The 20,366-nt window shown below is 37.1% G+C and overlaps 1 protein-coding gene across 7 annotated transcripts in view; it reads right to left on the minus strand.

Annotated features, from left to right (window-relative positions):
- Etv1 (ETS variant 1) overlaps positions 1–20,366 on the minus strand; it is a 97,940-nt gene that overhangs the window by 38,474 nt on the left and 39,100 nt on the right. For all 7 annotated transcript variants that reach the window (XM_008828352.3, XM_008828351.3, XM_029561225.1 and 4 more), the window contains 2 exons: positions 6,569–6,698; positions 3,276–3,464 (listed from right to left, as the gene is read on the minus strand). In XM_008828352.3, coding sequence (XP_008826574.1) covers positions 3,276–3,464; positions 6,569–6,698 — 319 coding nt within the window. The remainder of the gene's footprint in view (positions 1–3,275; positions 3,465–6,568; positions 6,699–20,366) is intronic.

Consider the following 20,366-nt stretch of genomic DNA (forward strand, 5'->3'; position numbering starts at 1 on the left):
AATGTCCTAAGTAACATTGTATTCTTGTAGGAAATAAACCTTGGTATTATGGGGACTGAACTTTAAGCTTTGTTTTTTGTTAGGATCATCTCTTTGCTGTCAAGGGTATTCTAACTCCAAGAGCTCCAGACAAGTTAGGCTGATTAAAACAGAAGCATAAAATCTATAGCTAATCACCCAAAATGAAGATAATGACTATTAACTCCCTGCCCAGATTTGGGGCAAGTCAAACAGTGAGGTCATGAGGAAGTTCTAAGACCTAAGAGGAAGCTGAGATTGAGTCCCGTGTCCTTCCTTCTCGGTAACACTTGGCTGATCACACAGCATTCTGTTACGTGTATCTCATCCATAATATCATTGACCCACCACAAAGATGTGGGTTAATTAAAGATTTAAAAGTGCTCTAAAAATGCCCCAGGAGTGCTTAAAAAATAGCCTCTGAAGCATATCTATGAGCAAATATTAGCTTATAATCCCCCACTAAAAGCATTCCTGAGACTTTAATTTAGAAAGTTAGCATTTAATTTTGGTAACGTTAAATAAAAATAAGGTATAAGTCAAAGAATGGCAAAGCAATTGCTTTAATATTCCTAAGAACACTCCATCCTGGGATTTAACTCCAGGCTCACCGGCTGCCGTGGAAAACACTGAACTTCTACCTACACCTGCAGAAAATAAACTTAGAAACTCGGCTATTACAAAACAGGCTGACTGGCACTGCATTCATTTCCCTTCTCTTGCTTATTTCATTAGCCAAAAAAGGAAACAGAAATTATCATTAAGAACTGTCAAGGAGTGAATCAGAATTGTAACTTGAAGATAAAATAAGAAGCTGGCTCCTGTGAAGCCTTAAAAGGAAGGTAATGATGCTTACACTGAAAGCTTTGTAAGGAACCAAGCCATTTGATCTGACCAGTCAACCTGATTTGCACCGTGTTCTTGTATTTGCTAGAGATCATGTTGATATCAACCACATGCTTCCCCCCCCCCCCAGGCTGTCTGGTTTCAGAGTCATTCTGGTGAGCCACTGACCAATGGCAAAGAAGTGACTGAGGAAGAAGGTTGATGGGTGAGAACAAAATGCTAATGAATTAGTGAGTAAAGCTTGGGGGGCACCACTAAGGAAAAGAGACAGGGCTCTTGCACAAAGTGCCAAAGAGCCAGTCTAAGGTGTGCAAGTGAGGCTGGGGAAAGGAAGCAGAGTGCCAGCCAGCTGGCCACAACCGGTTTCCAGAATGAGGTGGGGCGCCTGGGCTGGAGGGGGCTATGTGGGAAAAGGATCTGTTCCACGTGCAAACTTGCCATTTATTACTGAAGGACTGTCGTTTGTTGGTCTAAGCCCTCTAAGAAATCCTTATCAGAAACATAAGGCCTCAGAGATTTTCCTGGGAGTGGCAGCTGGTACTGTACTCAAAACTCAGTTGGGAGGCAGTGGGAAAAGACCCTGAGCTTCCCTCTAGTATTTCCGGGCTGGCTGTTCTCAGTCTCAAATATTTGACTTCAAGTTGAGAAACTAAAATGGATTTGGCTAAAGCGTTTCCAGTTAGGTCATCTAAACACAGGCATACTGCTTATTCAGCAGTCACCTTCCCTGAGAGATAACTGGCCCACACAGAGGCAGACAACATGATCTATAATTCAGACACTTGTTGGCACTGTGAAGGACTCAGTTATGAAGAACTCCGGGAAGTCTTCTGAAGTGGAAAACACAAAAAGATATTATTTTGTTGTCGCTGCCTGATTTCTTTTTGGCCCTGTACAATGTCTTTCTGTTTAATGGCCCACCCTGCAATAAGCATTCTTCCATCTTAAAAGCTGTTTATAAAGCTGTTTACACAGATGCACATAGCATTTCCCTCTGACAAAGTCTGAAGTCTACCCGGTGGGAAGAGAGAGACAATAGGGGGCATTTAGTAAGGAAAGCACATGGGAGGACCGATTTGGTGATGCAAAGAAAGGTAGAAAGTATTGCTTGGTTTCATACTGGAGAAAATTGTTTTATTCTATTCCTTTATACCAAAGAGTTTCTGAATTTAAGATTGGGTCCATTAAATGGTCTAGAAAGTGTTCCTTTATATTCAGATTTGCCTGTAACCAATTGGGAGGAGTCCTGAATTATTTTTACAATGATATCTCTCAGTCAGTTACAGTTCTGTTTCCTGGTAAATGATCAGGAATTAGGGCAAGGGGGACAAATGTTAAATGCATTTTTCATTTAATGAAATGAATTCAATTTCACAGCCCTGAGATTAAAGGTAGGTGTACAACAGAAAGGCAGAAGAAACTAAAAACTCTGAATTTCCTGATTATTTTTCTACGGCTTAAGCGCTTGCTGTTACATCTACTGTATCTGTAGGCTACAAATACTGCGTAGGACTGTACCAGTGCACATCTCTTTCCAGTTAGTATTCAGGGCTGCCACAAAGATAGCTCATAGTCTGACATGAGGCAGTATTACATCATCAACTCAATGCATGCTACAGATAAGGTCTTTGTGCTTTTTTCCCAAGGAGACTATTGTTAAACATTTACCAGGAAGTCACTGGTTACATGAAGCAGAAGGGAAGAACTTCTCTGCATACAATCAGCCTGTGTTTTAACTCATGTAGTAAGGTAGCACTTCTTCCAGTATTTTATTGAAACATGTATTTCTCCATCTTTAGAAGTCAACAAGCTCCCACCACAGTCTCCTAACAAGTTCCCCACCCAATTCATGCCTTGTTCATTTCTAAATAACACTCATTCAGCAGCTATCTCTTTAAGTCCACAGTCATGGGTCTGACATTAAAAATTCATTGAAAGAGCAAACAGCTTTAATCAAATAAGTTATATTCTGTAAGACTGTAGAACTAAACTATTTAATCAAAGGTAAAGAGCCTAATCCCATAAGCTACCTACTAAAATTAGTCTCCTAACTACAGAACAAGTACACAGATGTTCACAGAAGTGAGGTGATCTGATTTAAAGTTTAAGTGAAGCAATTTAATTTAAGCAGAATGAAAGAATAATGTTCAAATGTCAATCTATAGATAATTTTCTATTTTAGCAACCAATTTAAATGTTTATAAAAGGTATGTTTGCAAATCTCCACAAATTATTTATAAGTATAGATAGAACAAGTTTTTGCTAAAAATATTTGGTTCAGATATGCAAAATGAATATGCTTACCTTACACAACTATAGGTGTTCAGAACTGGTAATAGAAATCTTATACAGGAATGCAGAAATCTGTTCTATTTTGTTTTGTTCTGTTAGAAATGGCTTATGCAGTTTACCTGTGGTCCATAGGGTAGCTGCTTTCTGGTATGGACTGCGAAGGAGGGAGGTGAGCTGGGAAGGCCCGGTCAGGTTTCGGAGTGTGAGTTGAGTTTGGAGATGCATGATGTAGTGGGGACACTGGAGTACTGGATGGTGTTGGGGGGTTGGAGGGCCTCATTCCCACTTGTGGCTTCTGATCATAGGCACTGCCCAGAGAACAAAGAAGAATGTTTGTTGCATTGGAGTCAGCAAAAAACAAGTTTCCTATCCATGGAAAAAGAAATTGTCTTAGACATCAGCAATAAGGAAGCTAAAATACTTTGGGTTTTGATTTTTAATTCTAAAACATGTAAACTTCAAAGTCATCATTCCCTTAAACAGAAAATAGGAAAACAGGAAATCTTAAAACAACATGTGTATACAGCATGTATATTTTCTTTTTTAAAAAATATTTTATTTTTTATTATTTTATTTTATGTGTATTCATGTATTGCCTGCATGTACGTAAGTGCACCCGTGTCGTGCAATGCCCACGGAGGACAGAGGAGCCTCCAGATCCCCTGGAACTGGAGTTACAAACAATTGTTAGCTACCATGTGGGTGCTGGGATTCAAACCTGGGTCTTCTGCAAGAACAGCCAGTATTCTTAACCACTGAGCCATCTCTCCAGCCCACAGCATGTATATTTTCAATAGACAAATTAGTAAAAGGCAAACCATTGTTACTGAGGTATTATTATTATCTCCATCGATTCCTGACCGATACATTTCAGAATTCTTAACAGTTCCTTCCTATATCATCAAATAGCTCTGATATTATAATTCTGCCCCTCTATTATATGTATGTAATATTTTATTTATTATTTTTATGTTATGTGTATAAGTGTATTGCTTCCATGTATGTGAGTGCACCCATGTCGTGCAATGCTGTGGAGGTCAGAAGAGAGCTTTGGAGTCCCCTGGAACTGGAGTTAAGGACGGTTCGTAGCCACCATGTGGGTGCTGGGACTCGAACCCAGGTCCTCTGCAACAACAGTCAGTGTGCTTAAACACTGAGCCATCTCTCCAGCTCCCCTCCCCATTATATTTTAAAACCAAACCTAGTTTCAGTTCAATAATGCAGAGAGTTTGCTTGATTTGTCTTTATCTGTGGTGGAATCTTAAGGCACTGCTTTGGTCTATTTCGAGGTTTCTATATTAAATAAGTGATGCTCGGCCTTAACCTCCTCACATGGGATAATAAAGATTAATGAGGCAAATAATGTTTCCTCTGATGTATTCAAACATTCTTGGAGTATGAGTACAAAATAATATTATTAAGAGTAAAATCTTATTATCATAGTCTAACTTCCACTCACAATTACAAAAGAAAAAAAGAGTGAGCTGCTTGATTTTATATTATGAATTTAAATTGCTTTCTAATGTGTGGCTTTCTGGAATATGATTTAAATAATTTCTGTAGTCTAGAAAAATACCTTGTTAAAACCAGAATTTTCTTAAATTTCTGAACCAGAAAGTATATTTCCATGTAAAGTGCCTAGGTTTCCTTTGCAAATAGAATTATTAATGATACACATTTTAAAAGAATTATTTGTTTTTGGGTTAATATATAATAACTTACTGTTATTCTAGTAATCCAACAGAATTATATCCAAGTCTAAAAATACTTTCCAGAACAGCAGGAACATGTGCTACACCCGTTTAAAGAACCCTTGGAGGGAAAAGTTGGGGGTCTGGGGGAGGAACTGGAGGAATAGGACTGGGCTGTGGATTTGACCAAAACATGTTATATGTATTATGAAATTTTCAAACAATATAAAAAGAACCTTGCATTTTGTTTTACCTATGTCCCTTGCTAATATTACTGAATGAAAACATACTTTTTAAAATGGCTGGCTTAACTCTCCTATGAATAAAGAAATAAGTAATGAATTCTCTATCCTAAGATATTACTTTATTCCCCCATCAAAGTGTTATATTAAGTTATATGTTTTGCAGATAGATGGAAGTACTAGAATTTATTGCATGTTCCATATATGCTGAGAGCTATTGGTCCCTACCAAAGCCTTCAAATATCCAGGCAATTCCCCAACTGTTAATTTGTGGGTGTTTTCAGAGGCACAGTCATGATCGACATTGAATTGCAATTAAGAATTGTGTAACTAGTTCACTGGAAAGTTTTCACCATGTTAAGTAACTGTGTGATAAATGCACAACCCCTTAAGGAAAAAACACAGCAACAAACTAAATTATCAACTCCATATTGATCAGTGTCATTTTATGTGAACTCAGTATGTTTTAATAGCACGATTCTGCAAAAGGTATTCTTTATAAAGTCTTTGTAGATTCAAATAAGCTTCCTCGTTTCAGGCTTCTTAGAGCCTTTTAGAAAGGCAGGTAAAAAACAGTAAGTTTACAAGAACAAACAGTAGCCATAAGATGGTACAATCTAAATCTCTTGAATCTTATGCATCATTGATATAAGAGTACACACAGAAATTGTATCAAAACAACAGATGATTCCTTTGGGTTATAATGCATTATAAGCTTGAATTGGTGTTCTCTCATAAAATAGTGCAGATACTTGGAATCATTTTTATAAGTTTCCAAACTAAATCCTTTTAAGAACTAAGTTTCTACTGTAATGGAGAGTAATATTCAATAGACAGAGCCAATTTTTTCTTTATGCAATTAGAGGGCAGGATGAAATGTAAAAGCATGCAATTCACTACAAAGGATTTTTAATGAACATATATGTTATCAAATTTTCCAACAAATGAACAATGTACTTTGCACCACCCTTTATTACCGTCATAAGAACAACTGGCTTTTTAATAGATAATAGCCTTGGCTAGGCCTTATAAAATTCTAGTTTTAGTGCAACTGTACATGAACACATCTTATAGATCATCTGTAAAGCCTGTCAGATAACTAATGTACTGCTTCAGCTTGCCAAATGTTTCTTTTTTTTTTTTTTTCAACAAACTCTCTAAAGTGCATAATGCATTCATTCTAATGGGAACTTTCAAAAGCAGCTTATGCCAAATAAGATCCTCTTTTCAAACCCAAGATACATCGTTATCACAGAAAAACAACTAATGATGGTGATGAAAATTATTGCTTTAAAATGATTCTAAAAGTGTGGGATTGTATGGTAAATGGTTCTTCAGAATTTTGCTAAATGTATTACCTAGTTAGTTTGTTATATAATGAAGACATAACCCATAAAATTGACTTGAGAATTATATCATTCTATACTTTCTCTTTAAAAAAAAAATCACTGTTCTATGCATGGACACTTGATTGCTTACCTGACATTGTACAGGCACTTTTCTCCATAGCTGAATTTAAAGGGTTGCTCTTGACTGCAGGCAGAGCCAAGTTCAGAACACGGGCTGTGGGGTTCTTTCTTGATTTTCAGTGGCAGGCCATGAAAAGCCACTAAAAGCAAACACACAAACAAATAAAAATCCATTAAAATTAAATGCAATTAGGAATTCAATCTATCAGTTTGTTTTACTTCTCTTATTTAAAATTAACATTCAACATTAACTTATATAGATAAGAAAATTTGCATTTGATGAGCCAGAATGGCTGAAGAGATTCTGGAAACTTTCTGTAGACTCCTTTTTGTTCTTATTGCATAACAAAGTACATTTCTGAATTTTCTCTTTACTTAAAATAAATCAAATCACTAGTTATTTGCTTTGCTGGTATTAACAATGCTAGCAGCTCAGTTTTCAGAAAGGAAGTTTTGAAAACATGTCACAAAGATTTCCTATGATTACAACAGAAAAAAAAAATACAACTATTTAGCCAAGAATCAGCTGAAGACTAGAATACAATTTGAGCATTATAGGAAGGAAGCTACCTCGAATGCTTTAGTAGTAATGACTTCATGGAATAACAATAACATGATGAAGAAAATCTAGGTATAGGTCCAAAGGAAAGTCATGACAATGTCGGGGGTAGGGTGCAGTGGCTAACATCTTTAAGAACAAAGATTATAAGAAAGAAATTTGAATACCTGCTTATCTACTTAACAGAACTATGAAGATAAAATGTGAAACATATATGAAAGTTACTTGTCACATGCAATCCTCAATAAAAAATATTATGCATCAAGTGGTGTTTTTTCTCCTTCCATAGTCCTTAATGTATAATTATGCTTAAAACAAGGTTATGGTTAATGCACATAGATTTATGCCTAAAATAATATAGAGATTATATCATAAAACAAAGACCTCAAGAAATATATACATTTGAAATACATAATTTTCAAATACATGTGATTAGCATATAGCTCTAAAACCAGTGATAAATATCACTATATCTTTTAACTTTTCAGTATGATATTTGAAGTAATAGATATTAGAGATTCTAGATTCTATTAACATTTTAGCATAAATTAGGAATTGGTTAAAAGTGGAGGAAACAGACAAAATGAATTTTGTTATTTTAAAATTTAATATCCACAAGTTACTAATTAAAACACAAACAGAAAAAAACACATTCTGGAGGTTTGTTCTCCAAAATAAGATGTGAAGTGTGCATTTTATAAAGGAACATATGACAAGAGAAACTTTGTGACTGACGGCACCATTCGATCTTGATTATACCATTTGGCACTATAAATGAGTATTAGCTTCAAAGTCATATAGTCTTCAATATGAACTGTAAATTAACTATACCATCCTGGACATTTACTCAAAGACTCCAAGTCAACACATCACTGAAATACTTGCATATCAATATTCACTAAATATCTGCACATCAGTGTTTACTGCAGGACTGTTCACAAGAGCTAAGTTATGGAACCAACCTAGGTGTCCATCAACAGTGGAGTGAATAAAGAAAAATGCAGTACATACACAATGGAATTTGAGTCATGAAGAATGAGGCTATGTCATTTACAGGAAAAAAATGATGTAGTTGGGCATAATCATTATCAGTGAATTAAGCCAGTCACAGAAAGATCCAAATACTGTGTTTTTCCCAGATTTTATATAGATACATAAAATCATATATATATATATATGACATGAAAACAAAGTAAAGTTGTCTAGGGGAACAGAAAAGCCTAACAAAGTAGGTGAAAAAAGTAGAGTAGGGGAAATGGGAGGCAGTGTGCTAAACATACAATATATATTTGTGTGAAAGAATTCTTATGGAACACAGTGCTATGTACAATGAATACATACAATGAAAAAATTTGGAAAAGAATCAGATATCACAAACTGTCAAACTTCAGGGAAATAAGTTTGTATGTTTGTATGTGTGCCATATTTTCAAAGAAATGGTCTATTGTACTCACTTTCACTGAAATAGCCAAGAAACCGAATTGTCAAGTAAGTTGTACTAATTAGTTGTCTAAGGAAAATTTATTAATTACACTTAGTGTACTGTTTCAAAATATTTTCTTAATGTGATGTGTATGTAATGTAAATGTGTACACACATGTTAAGCATGAATATTCAAGGCAGGGAGAAAGTTATGTCATCCAATAAATTAAGAATAATTTATTGAATTATCACATTGAATATACACTATTACTGAATGAGGTAATGGAATAATAGTTTATAAAAGTTTGAGCCTAGAAATTCATAAAGCATATGGACATAAAATGTTTAAAAGTTTTCTTTGAAATACTCATCAAAATTATTATGTGTGGAGAAGAGATTACTGAAATCAGGAAAAGACTGACAAACATAAAAAGCTGATTGATAAACAGGTGAGGGCGCTACATTCTCTTTAGACTTATTTTATTCCTCCTAAGCTTTCACGACAAAATTTTCCATGTATTTTTCATTGAATTATATCAATGTTTTGCAAAAAAATTGATTTTATTCAACAATAAAATTCTCTATTCTGTGTATTTATGTGATACATGTGAGCATACATGGATGCATTAAATCTTAGAAAAAGAAACATTGGTAAACTTCTTTTTACCAAAAGACACCATTAAAAGAAAGGAAGGATAACCATAAGCTTCAGGATGCTTGCAACATGACTTAGATAAGCAGTTCATAAGAGAAAATATCCAGGGTTGGAAAGATGGCTTTATGATTAAAAACACTTGCTGCCCATGCAGAGGACCTCAGTTCAGTTCCCACCACCTACATGAAGTAGTTCCAGTTCCAACACCCTCTTCTGGCCTCCATGGGCGCTACAAGCATTACAAGTACATGGTGCACATACAGAGGAGTAAGCACACACACACGTACACATAAATAAGAAATGTTTTAGTTTTAAAATAAAAGAAAATATCCAAATGACAAAGTGGGAAAAAAACAAGAACAACAACAAAACAAACGAAAATGTATTAAAATGACTCATCAAGAAATTGCAAACAAAAAACCACAAGATTATCCCTACATACCCATTAGAAAGCCTAAACTATAAGAGATTGACAATACCTATGTTGCAGACACAAAACCATTGGTCTTTTATACATGATGCTGGGCGTATAAAATTGGCATAACCATTTCAAAAAGTTTTTGGCAGTACCTACCAAAATTGATGTTAATGTGCCTTACAACACAGTAATTACACTATTAGACACACACCTAAGAAAAGGCGTATATATGCTCACCAAAAGGAGTACATATGAATGTTTGTGAACTTTCATTCATGACAAAAAAATGAAAACTATTAAATATTGATTGGTGGGGTAAATAAAGCATGGCATCCACATGCAACGACTATTATACGGACATAGCAAAGGATAAATTACCCACCAATGCATCTAAAAACACAGATGGTTTCACAGTCATGGAGCTAAGCAAGAAGGTAAGCACACAAAATATATCCAATAGATTTCCAAAACACAGCCGATTGAGAGTGTAAGGATTTCCTTCTATGGTTAGTATGTAAACTTATTTGGAAGATTAGTAAAATCGCAATGAAGTCAGGAAGATAAGCGCTGATCCCTTTTCTAGCCTGATAAATAAAAGGAAGTTTGGATAAGGAGACATGAACTCAGGGAAAACACCATGTAATGATGAAGGCAGAGATCAAGTTGATTCTGTATGCCAAGAAATGCCCATGATAAGTAGGAAAGTGCCAGAGGCTGGGGGAGGGTTGGGGGAAATGGAGTGGATCCTCTCTTCTGGCCCTCGGAACCTGGACCACATCTTCTGGCTTTGTAGCCTCTGAAACTCCAGGCCAATGAACTGCTTTCTAGGTCGCCCAGTGCACGGCACTTTGTTATCACAGCCCTAGCAAACTAATGACTATTCTCAGAAATTCTCAATCGCCAAGGCTGACTGCGGGAGGATTTTACTGGTATACATTTGCTGGGGGTTATCACAGCTGGTCAAACGCCGAATCCAATGCCAGGCTTGGCAACACCTAGATCCAGTGTACACTGCATTCAGATAGATCAAGCACTTGAAAGAGGCATCTGTCATGGTCTTCCTTTTCCCTTGACGACAGCAATCGAGGCCCCTTTGTGGGTTCTCCCACTCCAGCAGTGGACGACTCCCACTCTTCACAACCCGATCTACGCCTGTGAGGCTCTTAATCACTATTGGTCCCAGGAACCGATTTTGTTTTTACTAATCACAAGCCGTATAAATAGTGGATGAATCTAAGATAGCAAGAATTGTTTTAAATATCTGGGAAGAATAAAACTAAAAGCCAGGCTGAGGACCTGCAACTTTCTACAGACCATCGGGCTGCTGTGGTTGCCTCACCTTCTGGCGACCTACATGACTTCACATACGCGACTTCTCTTATTTATCCTTGCATGAGGGTGGTATAGGGACTCCCAGCAGAGAGGGCTGAGCTGGAAATGTTCGGTATTTCATCACAGGGCTCGAGGCTCAGCGGCTGCTAAACAGGCGGTTTTCCAGCTCATTGGCACCGACACAAGAGAAAGCAGCACATTCATTTCGTGCAATTTGCTTTACCTTCCCACATGGAGTTGGTGCATGTAAAAGGCTGTTAAGTACTAAATTATTCCTTATCAAATCACCATCATCTGGAGTCATGATCAACACTAATTAAATTACTTTCGCTGAACACGGCTCCAGCCTGCTGCCGAGGCTGCTAGGTACATTGCATTCCGCTTACACTGAGGCCCTCGCTGGGTCCAGAACACAGACCTGCAGGCATCGGCATTGTTTGTAGTTTAATTAAAGTGAATCTTTCCTTCTTCAACTGTATCAAATCAAGTGAGTTAACTCCTTCATTTCATTGACAAAGAAATGATGTTTTTAAATTATGCTGTATTTTTATCCCTGACTTCTGAGAACTCAGATCATTTATCTCCTGAAGGAGAGGCCGATAGAACACTGAAGGAATGAGCCTTGCCACTTTCTTCTTTGATGGAAGCTTGACCTTTAAAACCACATCTTAAGGCTGACTAATGATGACTGAGTTTCTAATGGGTAAATTTAAAAGCTCCAAAATATCAAGTTTTAAAAATATGCACTTCCAAAATAAACCTAACCACTTAGAAAGTTTACTGGGGGTGATGCTATTCCTTGTTCAGTGTCTGTTAACTTAGTAATTGTTTTCATTCTAGAACTATGAACCCTGACACATAATTTCCTTCCTTTTATTTTTCTACCTATTTAGAAAGGGGGCACAGCCCTTCAGAATTTTACTGAAGCAGAGGTATCTGTCCTTAGCTATCCCAGAGTTATGATGCTGGTTTACAAGACAAATCTTCAAGTGATCACTGAGCATAGCATGCAATAACGTGCGCACATGGAGTGTAGGCAGAGAATGAATTTCAACTTGCTCAAGAGAATCAGTTGTTAAATAATCAATGACAATAAGGATTATTTGAATCTTTGCATTGAAAAGAGACCATTTCTGTTATAACTTTCCTATAAATATTAGTCCAGAAATATATAAAGTTTCTATGCATTTTTTTTTTTTTTTTTTTTTTTTTTGAGACAGGGTCTCCTTGTAGCCTCAGCTGTCCTGGATTCACTATGGAGACCAGGCTGGCCTTGAACTCACAGAGATCCGCCTGCCTCTGCCTTATCCAACACTGGGATTAAAGCCGTGCACTACCATGCCCACCTATGCATATTTTTCAAAGCAATGACAATGTCTTGTAAATTTAGGAAAGATAGCAGTTTTAACTTTAGGTGTCAAGTTAACAATTGTGACTGAATTTAGAATCTTAAAAGGAAACTCCAACCACAATGCCTTAAAAATAAAAAAATCAAATTTACGTAGTATTTTAAAAGAACTGTCATATATCCTATTTGATTGCCATCATGAAAGTCAAAGAGATTTAGCATCATTCCAATTTGGTAGGATTTTTCTTTCCAAGGATGGACTTGAGGGTCCCCAAAATGTTCATGGGTTGCAGAGCAGGCCTGCTCCCCAGTTTGTGGCAGTGTTATGAGTGATAAAACCTTTGGAGGTAAGGCATAGTGTAAGGAAGTTAGATTGTTGGGGCGTGACTTTGAAGGAGATTTCCCCGGCTGTGAGCAGCCTCCTCTAACATGATATAGTGTGTACTACAGATTGAAAGAAGCAGGACTGAGAACCAAAAATGTCTGAAGCCATCAGCTCAAACAAACTTTTCCTTTTAAGTTCATTTTCTTGGGTATTTGGTTGCAGTAATGGAAAGCTAACATAGGCGTATAAAGAAGTATGATGCCATTATAAAGATCTGAGACTATATTACAGCAAGTTCAGAAGCAATGCCTTGGAGGCTGGAGATGCAGTTCAGTTGGTTAGAGTTTTTGATCACTATGAGTGATGCTCTGAGTTCAGTCCCCAATACTGCATAAAATCACATATGGCAGCACACCTTGCAATCCCAACCCTGGGAGATGGAAGCCAGAAAGAATCATAAAATCAAGGTCATCAAGACCAGCCTGGGGCACATGAGATCCTGCCTCACAAAGGAAAGAATGAGAGAAAATAAGGAAGAAAGAAAGAAAAAAGAAAGGAAAAAAGAAGAAAGGGAGGGAGGGAAGGAAGAATTGGTGCCTTTGTATTTTGACTGCAATACAATTTGACTTTACATACACCTAGAATGGTTCTCATTCATTAACTCCATTATTAGATGATACCAGGTGTTTCCTAGCCATTCATTCCTTCAGTGATTAATGAATCTACTATGCCTCAGATGCTATGCTAAGTATTGAGAACCAGGAGGGACTACTTACTGAACTATAGAATGAGGACCATGACTATGACACACTTCCTACCATCAAGTGTGGATATGGGTCCTTAGACTTCTAAAAAGTATTTTCCTTAATAAAGATCTGAACCTATACTGTATCCTTTAAGTTTGATTAACGCATGTGTATGTGGTACATACATCTGTACATGACCTTACTAATATAGTCCTGGCATTCGTATCTAAATACAAAGCCTTCTCAGAGCATTTGTGTTTGCTGTTAGGCATTCTGCCTTCTTTCAATTTATGACCATGACCAAAAGCATTTACTATTTCACTCTACTCATATTCCACTGAAGTAAAATGTTGTTAGCCAGCATTGAAGCTTCCCCTTAAACCCTGATACCCCAAATGTCACATGAGATATATGAAAGTCTCCCTCCAGATGTGGACAAAGAATATAAATACAGTGATAAGTGGTCTTGGTGATTATCTTTCACTTAGTTTTCCTCCTTAACTATTATCTTAAGAATGAAACACAGTAGCAATTTCTGTAAATACAAAACAATTACCTTTGTAAAAGAAATCTTTTTAATCTTATCAAAGGGGAACCATGTTCTTGAATCAAATCTATAGCTTATAAAGGAACCCACCTAGGACTTCAGCCTCCATGAGAGTCTACTTATCCTGATATTGAGGTTTCTTGCCTGCTAATAAAAAATAAAACCAAAAAAAAAAATTATGAGCTCTAAAATAATCTACTGGATGATATTTCAGAACAGGGATTTTCAAATGACAGCTTGTGGGCCACCTACAGACTACCACCTGTTTTTATAAATAATGTTTTAATAGAATACTCTCCTGACCCACACATTAGTGGATGCTCTGGAGCTACTTTGATGGACAGTGACTGACTCAAGTAATCATGAAGGAGACCCAATGGGTCTGCAAAGCCTAAACCATTGACCATCTTACCCTTTCTAGAGAGAAGCTTGCTGATCCTTGTTCAAAATATGGTCTGTAGTGAAAATGGACAAGCAAGCATTAACATAGCTGGCAGGGTGATGCCTGCTTGTGATCCTACACAGCTAATCTAATCAGCAAGGGACAATGGACTACAGTGACAATTCGTACGGCCTTATGTAATCAACTTAGAGTGATACACACGAACAACCTGGTGAAAAATGACCCAAAATTGAGACTCTAAAACATGACAAATTTATGAGGCATGAGGAATTTCAAAGCACTTACTTAGACCAAGGCGACATATAACATGGAGAATTTTTTACACCTGTCTGAAAATTATAACTGAAAAAGTCAAAATAAAAACAAATCATGTTGCAGACATCAAAGTGCTTACGAAAGAAAAATCACTTGGCAATAGAAGTAGTTTAAAGAAAAAAAACTCTATAAAAGGGGGGAAAAGTAAATGGTGTACATAAATTAGATTATTTAAGACCAGATATAAGCATACCATGACAAATGCATGCATCCTTTTATACAAATATATGTAGTTAGGAACACACTCAGTAGATAAACACATTCTCTTTAAGTTAGTATCACTTCAGTTTCAAGTGATAAATGGATAGCAATGACCTCAATTAGTGTTCAGTTAAATTCCATAAGCCAGGGGGAAGGCTTCTGTACAAATAAAGGCAATAATGTCACACATTCTATAAATCCATCTTACAAGACACACAGGAAAGCAGCGAGCACTTGAACTGCAGCTAAGCTCTCAAGAAGTCTTTCTTGGTACATTTACCTCTCTACCTCAGTGAATTCCCTCCCCACCCTCACTGTGTACACACACACACACACACACACACACACACACACACACTGACATCCATTACTAAAGAGCCTAATCTCAGCTATCAGCAGAGTGCCTTTATGAGGCCATTAAACCATTTCTCTTGTTTACAGTGCCTGAAGAAAGATGTGAATTATATCTGTGACAAAACAAGAGATAACATTTCTAAACTGCTATCAAAATGCAAACCGAAACGCATTTAAGGACAGAAACCCTGATTCGAGTTTTCATGATTTTCCATTATTCATAGCATCTGGAAATACATTCACCTATAATATCTCTCAGACCAAAATTCAGACTGCAGCAGAGCAACACGATATCTATTTCATTCTTAAATAAAATTCTTTAAGTAGTTATGAGAAAAAAGGCAGAAAATTTAAATGGGTATTGCCATGAAATACCCATGAATTCTCACAGAAATTCCCATGTCTAGTGGGACCTTTTCATAGCTTAAAAGAGGTTGGTTAGTAGTTATGACAAACACCTCTTGTTACAAATGTCAGAATATTTTAATTCAAGCAAATATTCTATATGATCAAAGTTTAGAGACCAAGGCATTGTTATTGTAAGCCTCAGAATACTTTGAATTAAAGGGTTACTAAGTGGAAGCCTCAGGTGTAAAACAGGTCACTTTGAGGCAAAGCTCTACCTGCCTTGCTCCTTGGAACATCAGCTGCCAACACAACCAACTTAGTGGAATCACACACTCTTAGCAGGGAGGAGCAAACTGTGCTGTGTATTGCAAAGATTTCTGAATAATTCTGTGAGACGCACACCTGAACAAAGGAAAAGACAATACCATTTGAAGAGGTCCTGGAGGTGACCCTGGGCCTCACACCCATCCAGTATCACATGTCCACAGACTTGGGACCTGAACGTAGAGATGAAATGAAGCCAGGAATCCTCACGGCCTGCAGAATGGATCTCCTGATGGAGTCATGGTCTCGTGAGATAGCTATTCCTCAAAAGTAGACTTACTAATGTAACTTTCTGTACATTGCTAAGCACCATTATCACATCTTAATAGAATAAAATGGATATGCATTCTAGGTTTAGGTGTGTCTTTCCTCTTCATAAAAGCAGGGATACAGCAATGTGAACTTCTCTCACTTTACTGAAAATGACTTTTCCTGTCAGCCCTAGTGTTCTTCGAGGTTGCCAACATTTTGACTGGTTTCAAATACATTCAGTTAATTATTATGTATTCATTTATTATGGAAGTTTTGAAATCAGCTTCCAATTCTTTTTATGCTTTAAAAATCCAACCTTAAGATTTCTCTGGAGAAACTGAAAGAAAACACAACAGTGTCCAGAGGTAGTGATTTTGTGATTTCGCTTTCTACCATAACAAAGTCAGTAGTTGACTGAGCCATGACTCAGCTTGCCCCTTTGGCCAGGACTTGAGTTTTCATATTTACACACTCCCTTCTGTCCCGACTCCACTTTCCAGTCTCATTCACTGGCCTTTCTGAAAGGCACCTGACTATCTTGCCCCTTATCTAACACATCATTAAGAAGTCAATGAGTATTTGTCCCATGTAGGCATGGATGGATATGCCCACATTAGCCATCTATCTATCTATCATCTATCTATCTATCTATCTATCTATCTATCTATCTATCTATCTATCATCTATCTATCAATCATCCATCTATCATCTATCATCTATCTACCTATCTATCATCTATCTATCTACCTATCTATCATCTATCATCCATCTATCATCTATCTATCATTTATCATCTATCTATCTATCATCTATCTATCTATCTATCTAATCTATCTAATCATCTCTCTACCACTTTATCAGTCATCTATCAATCATCTATCAGTCATTTATCTAGCTATCTTTCTCCCCACAGACACAAATGCACACATCACCTCTAAACATAAACATTCATATTACACTTATTACTTCCACCTTCAAAAACTTCCTTGGGCAGCAGTGTTCAGTGGCAAAGCCAGTAGGCAATTATATCAGCCTGTTTCCCAATCTTGCCACTACTGCATGATAATTGTAGAACTGGATAAACCACTGAACTACTTCGTGCCAATTTCCACATCTCTGAAATGGGTGACATTTCCCTTAGCTGATGGGGTAGCTAGTAGGATCAAATGTAATGCTATGTATAAAGTATATAGTGAATTCTTAATGATGTTAGATGCTAAAGATGTTATTTTTCAAACTCAGAGCCAATAGGCCTAATTACTAGGTAAGAACCTTCAGATCACCTAGAGGCATAAAGTTCCAGTAGTAAGGCCACGGTATCTGGACCTTGGCCTTGCCACTGACTAGCTAAAAGACCTCTAGAAACTAGGTAGGTACTATGTCTCTGACTTTTGCCTTTTGCAATACAGGGATTAGAAATTTTCCTTTTGAGGTTTCTGAGAAAATTTATTGAGGTAACACACATGAAATCTTACTGTACCTGGTCCATGGGAAAGACTCAATGTTTGTAACGACCATCATTGATCCAAACACTTCCTTACAGAGAGGCTAACCTAAGACTCAAGGAAATATGGCAATTTGTGACAAAAATGCAGCTTGTGACCATCCAACCGCTGTTTCACTTTTTCTATTTCGTTCTGGTGCCAGTTTCCCTTCTTAAGGTTCCCATTTTCCCTTTCTGGCAGAGATGAATATGCTGACAGATGGAAAAAGCAAACAATACAGTCTGATGTAAGGGAATGAGCAATCAGTCAGGAGTGCTAAAACCACCCCCTAGCTCCTAGCCCACACCTGACTAGCTATGGCCATGGGCAAAGAGCACAGCTACTTTGAACTTCCATTCCTGATTTATAAAGCACAGATATTCAACTAAACATTTCTCAGAGATTAAATGTGTAATGCCTGGGTACCACATCTGCTTAATAGAAGCAAGAGAAAAGAGGAAAATGACAAAGATCTGAATTTGGGGAATATCGAGTTCCCAGGCCATGTAGCAAAAATGAGCAGCAAGCACTACAGTCACCACAATTCACCGTAACTCACATTCATAATGATCCTTAGTCATTATAAAAGAGTAAAATCAGATATACTCTATTTAAGCCAGGGGGTACATAATGCGTATCAGAAAGATATACAGGCAATATCATTGACATATTTTTGTATATTCTTACTGAATTTTTATGTATTTCATATACATAACATCTTAATCATCTTTATAACTTTTCCATCCACACCATCCCATACCCCCCCACTGGATTTCATGTATACTGTCATTTATGTTAAGGTCTATTGAGTCAAGTTAGTGTACCCAAATGTCCCTCAGTGCAAGTTCATCTTCTGGGGTCTAGTCAGCCTATCTAGGGTCACTCCCTTAAAGAAGATTGGTTCTTCCTCACCAAGCAGTAATCAGCTGCCCATTAGTTCTTTGGCTAAGATTGGGGTCTACTGCCCAGTTTCACAGAACTATGCTTGGTTTTTGTCTGTTTGATTTTGCATGGGTCTTGTGCATGCTGTCAGCATTACTGTAAGTTCATATGAACAAGGTCCCAGGAGCCTGTAAGACTCTCTTTCCATATAATCATGTACCTCCTGACATTTTAGAGCACTCAGTGTTTCAAGTCTCTTTTAAAATTCAGTTACATGGACCACCTACTTTCTAGTTGATGTGGGAAAGTAAAATATTATTATATTAATAAAACAAAAATCAGCATTAAAAAACAGAAAGTTATATTCCCAATTTTAAAAGCATTGTTAATTGAAAAATAAAGAGACCAAATACACAACGTGTTGATTCAGTTCTCTAAATTTTAAAACCCAAACTTCATATAATGGCTCGTCAGCAGTAGTAGTGCTAAATGACCCTCATCTTCAGTCTAATTGCCAGGAAAACGTACTCAGGGAGGAAACTGGCTCTTCCATCTGGAAAAGCGTAAGCACAGGGAAAGGAAGGCTTGATGTATGAATATTCCAAATCCAACCACTTTTGCATTGTGCGCTGGCTTCCAATTAGTCCTTCCTACCCCTACTGGTCCAGTAGATGGAAAGCAGCACGACACAGGTTTTTTGGAAACAAATTCTGTACTGTGAGCCCAAACATACAGTACTCCATATCCAACTGGCAAGAACAAAACAGAGCAAGCTGTAGCTATTTGAAAAACAGAGCTAATAAACTGAAATGAAGTTTCCAAATCAAGAAACCCATACAAGTCCACACCTCTCAAAAATGGCTCTTCTTAATAAAATACCTAAGGATGGACCTGGAAACCCCGCTTTCACTGTCCCACTTCGCTTTACTATGGACAGTTGTAAAGACCTGGACACTCTCCAAAATAAAGATTACTTCTCTGCCCCCTAATTCTGTGATTTCTTTCAAATAATCGGTATTTGGGAATGACTTGGAATTATCTGTTGTTATTATTTGCTGGGTGCAGCCTAGAAGATTCCTGTACTTTTTGGTGTTTCTTAGTCCAGCACGAAAAAGGTCTGAGAATGCTTACATAGCCAGACACCAAGGGTGCTCTGTCCAGGCCGCTGGGTAAGCATGAAGACCAGCTCTTTCCACGGGAAGATGGAGAAAGTGGCCTCCCCTCTACCCCACACCCTGGCCTGTTCCAGCATGGCAGGAAAAAAAAAAAAAAAAAAAAAAAAAACCTCACTGGATGTTTCCCTCAGTAGATAATCTGTATAGATTTCTAACAAATAGTTTGGGAAAAAAGTGATACAGCTCTTCTTTGACATTCACTGCTACAAAAGAATAAAGCCAGATAATAAACAAAATAAATGCAGATGAAAACATCTAAAAATATACTACTTAAAAGTGGTGAATAATAACTGGGAACTTCCATGTTTCTTAATTAACTCACAAACACAGAAGACTCAACCTAAAATTTCATATTAATTACATAACATTTTTATTACTTAATAAAATTTCAATTAATTTAACTATGAGACACACTAATATGCAAACAAAATTAAGAAAATATTACATTACCAGAGTAATAATATTTCACAATGACAAAACTAGTTCACATGTCAAGATGGATGGGGAAATTTCAGGAAGTCCCACTTCAAGATAAGGAGCAATACTGGTGATCAGTGGATGCTGAGGGAGATAAGATTAGTTTTCTCCAAGGACTAGTCCCCTGAGAGGTTCTTTAATCCCAAATTGGCAGCCTCAAATACAGGTACACATGAGCACCACTAAATGGACTCAGTGATATTGTGTGTGTGTGTGTGTGTGTGTGTGTGTGTGTGTGTGT

The sequence above is a fragment of the Nannospalax galili genome, unplaced genomic scaffold (genome assembly GCF_000622305.1).
Source record: "Nannospalax galili isolate Female #2095 unplaced genomic scaffold, S.galili_v1.0 scaffold452, whole genome shotgun sequence".
Lineage (NCBI taxonomy): Eukaryota > Metazoa > Chordata > Mammalia > Rodentia > Spalacidae > Nannospalax > Nannospalax galili.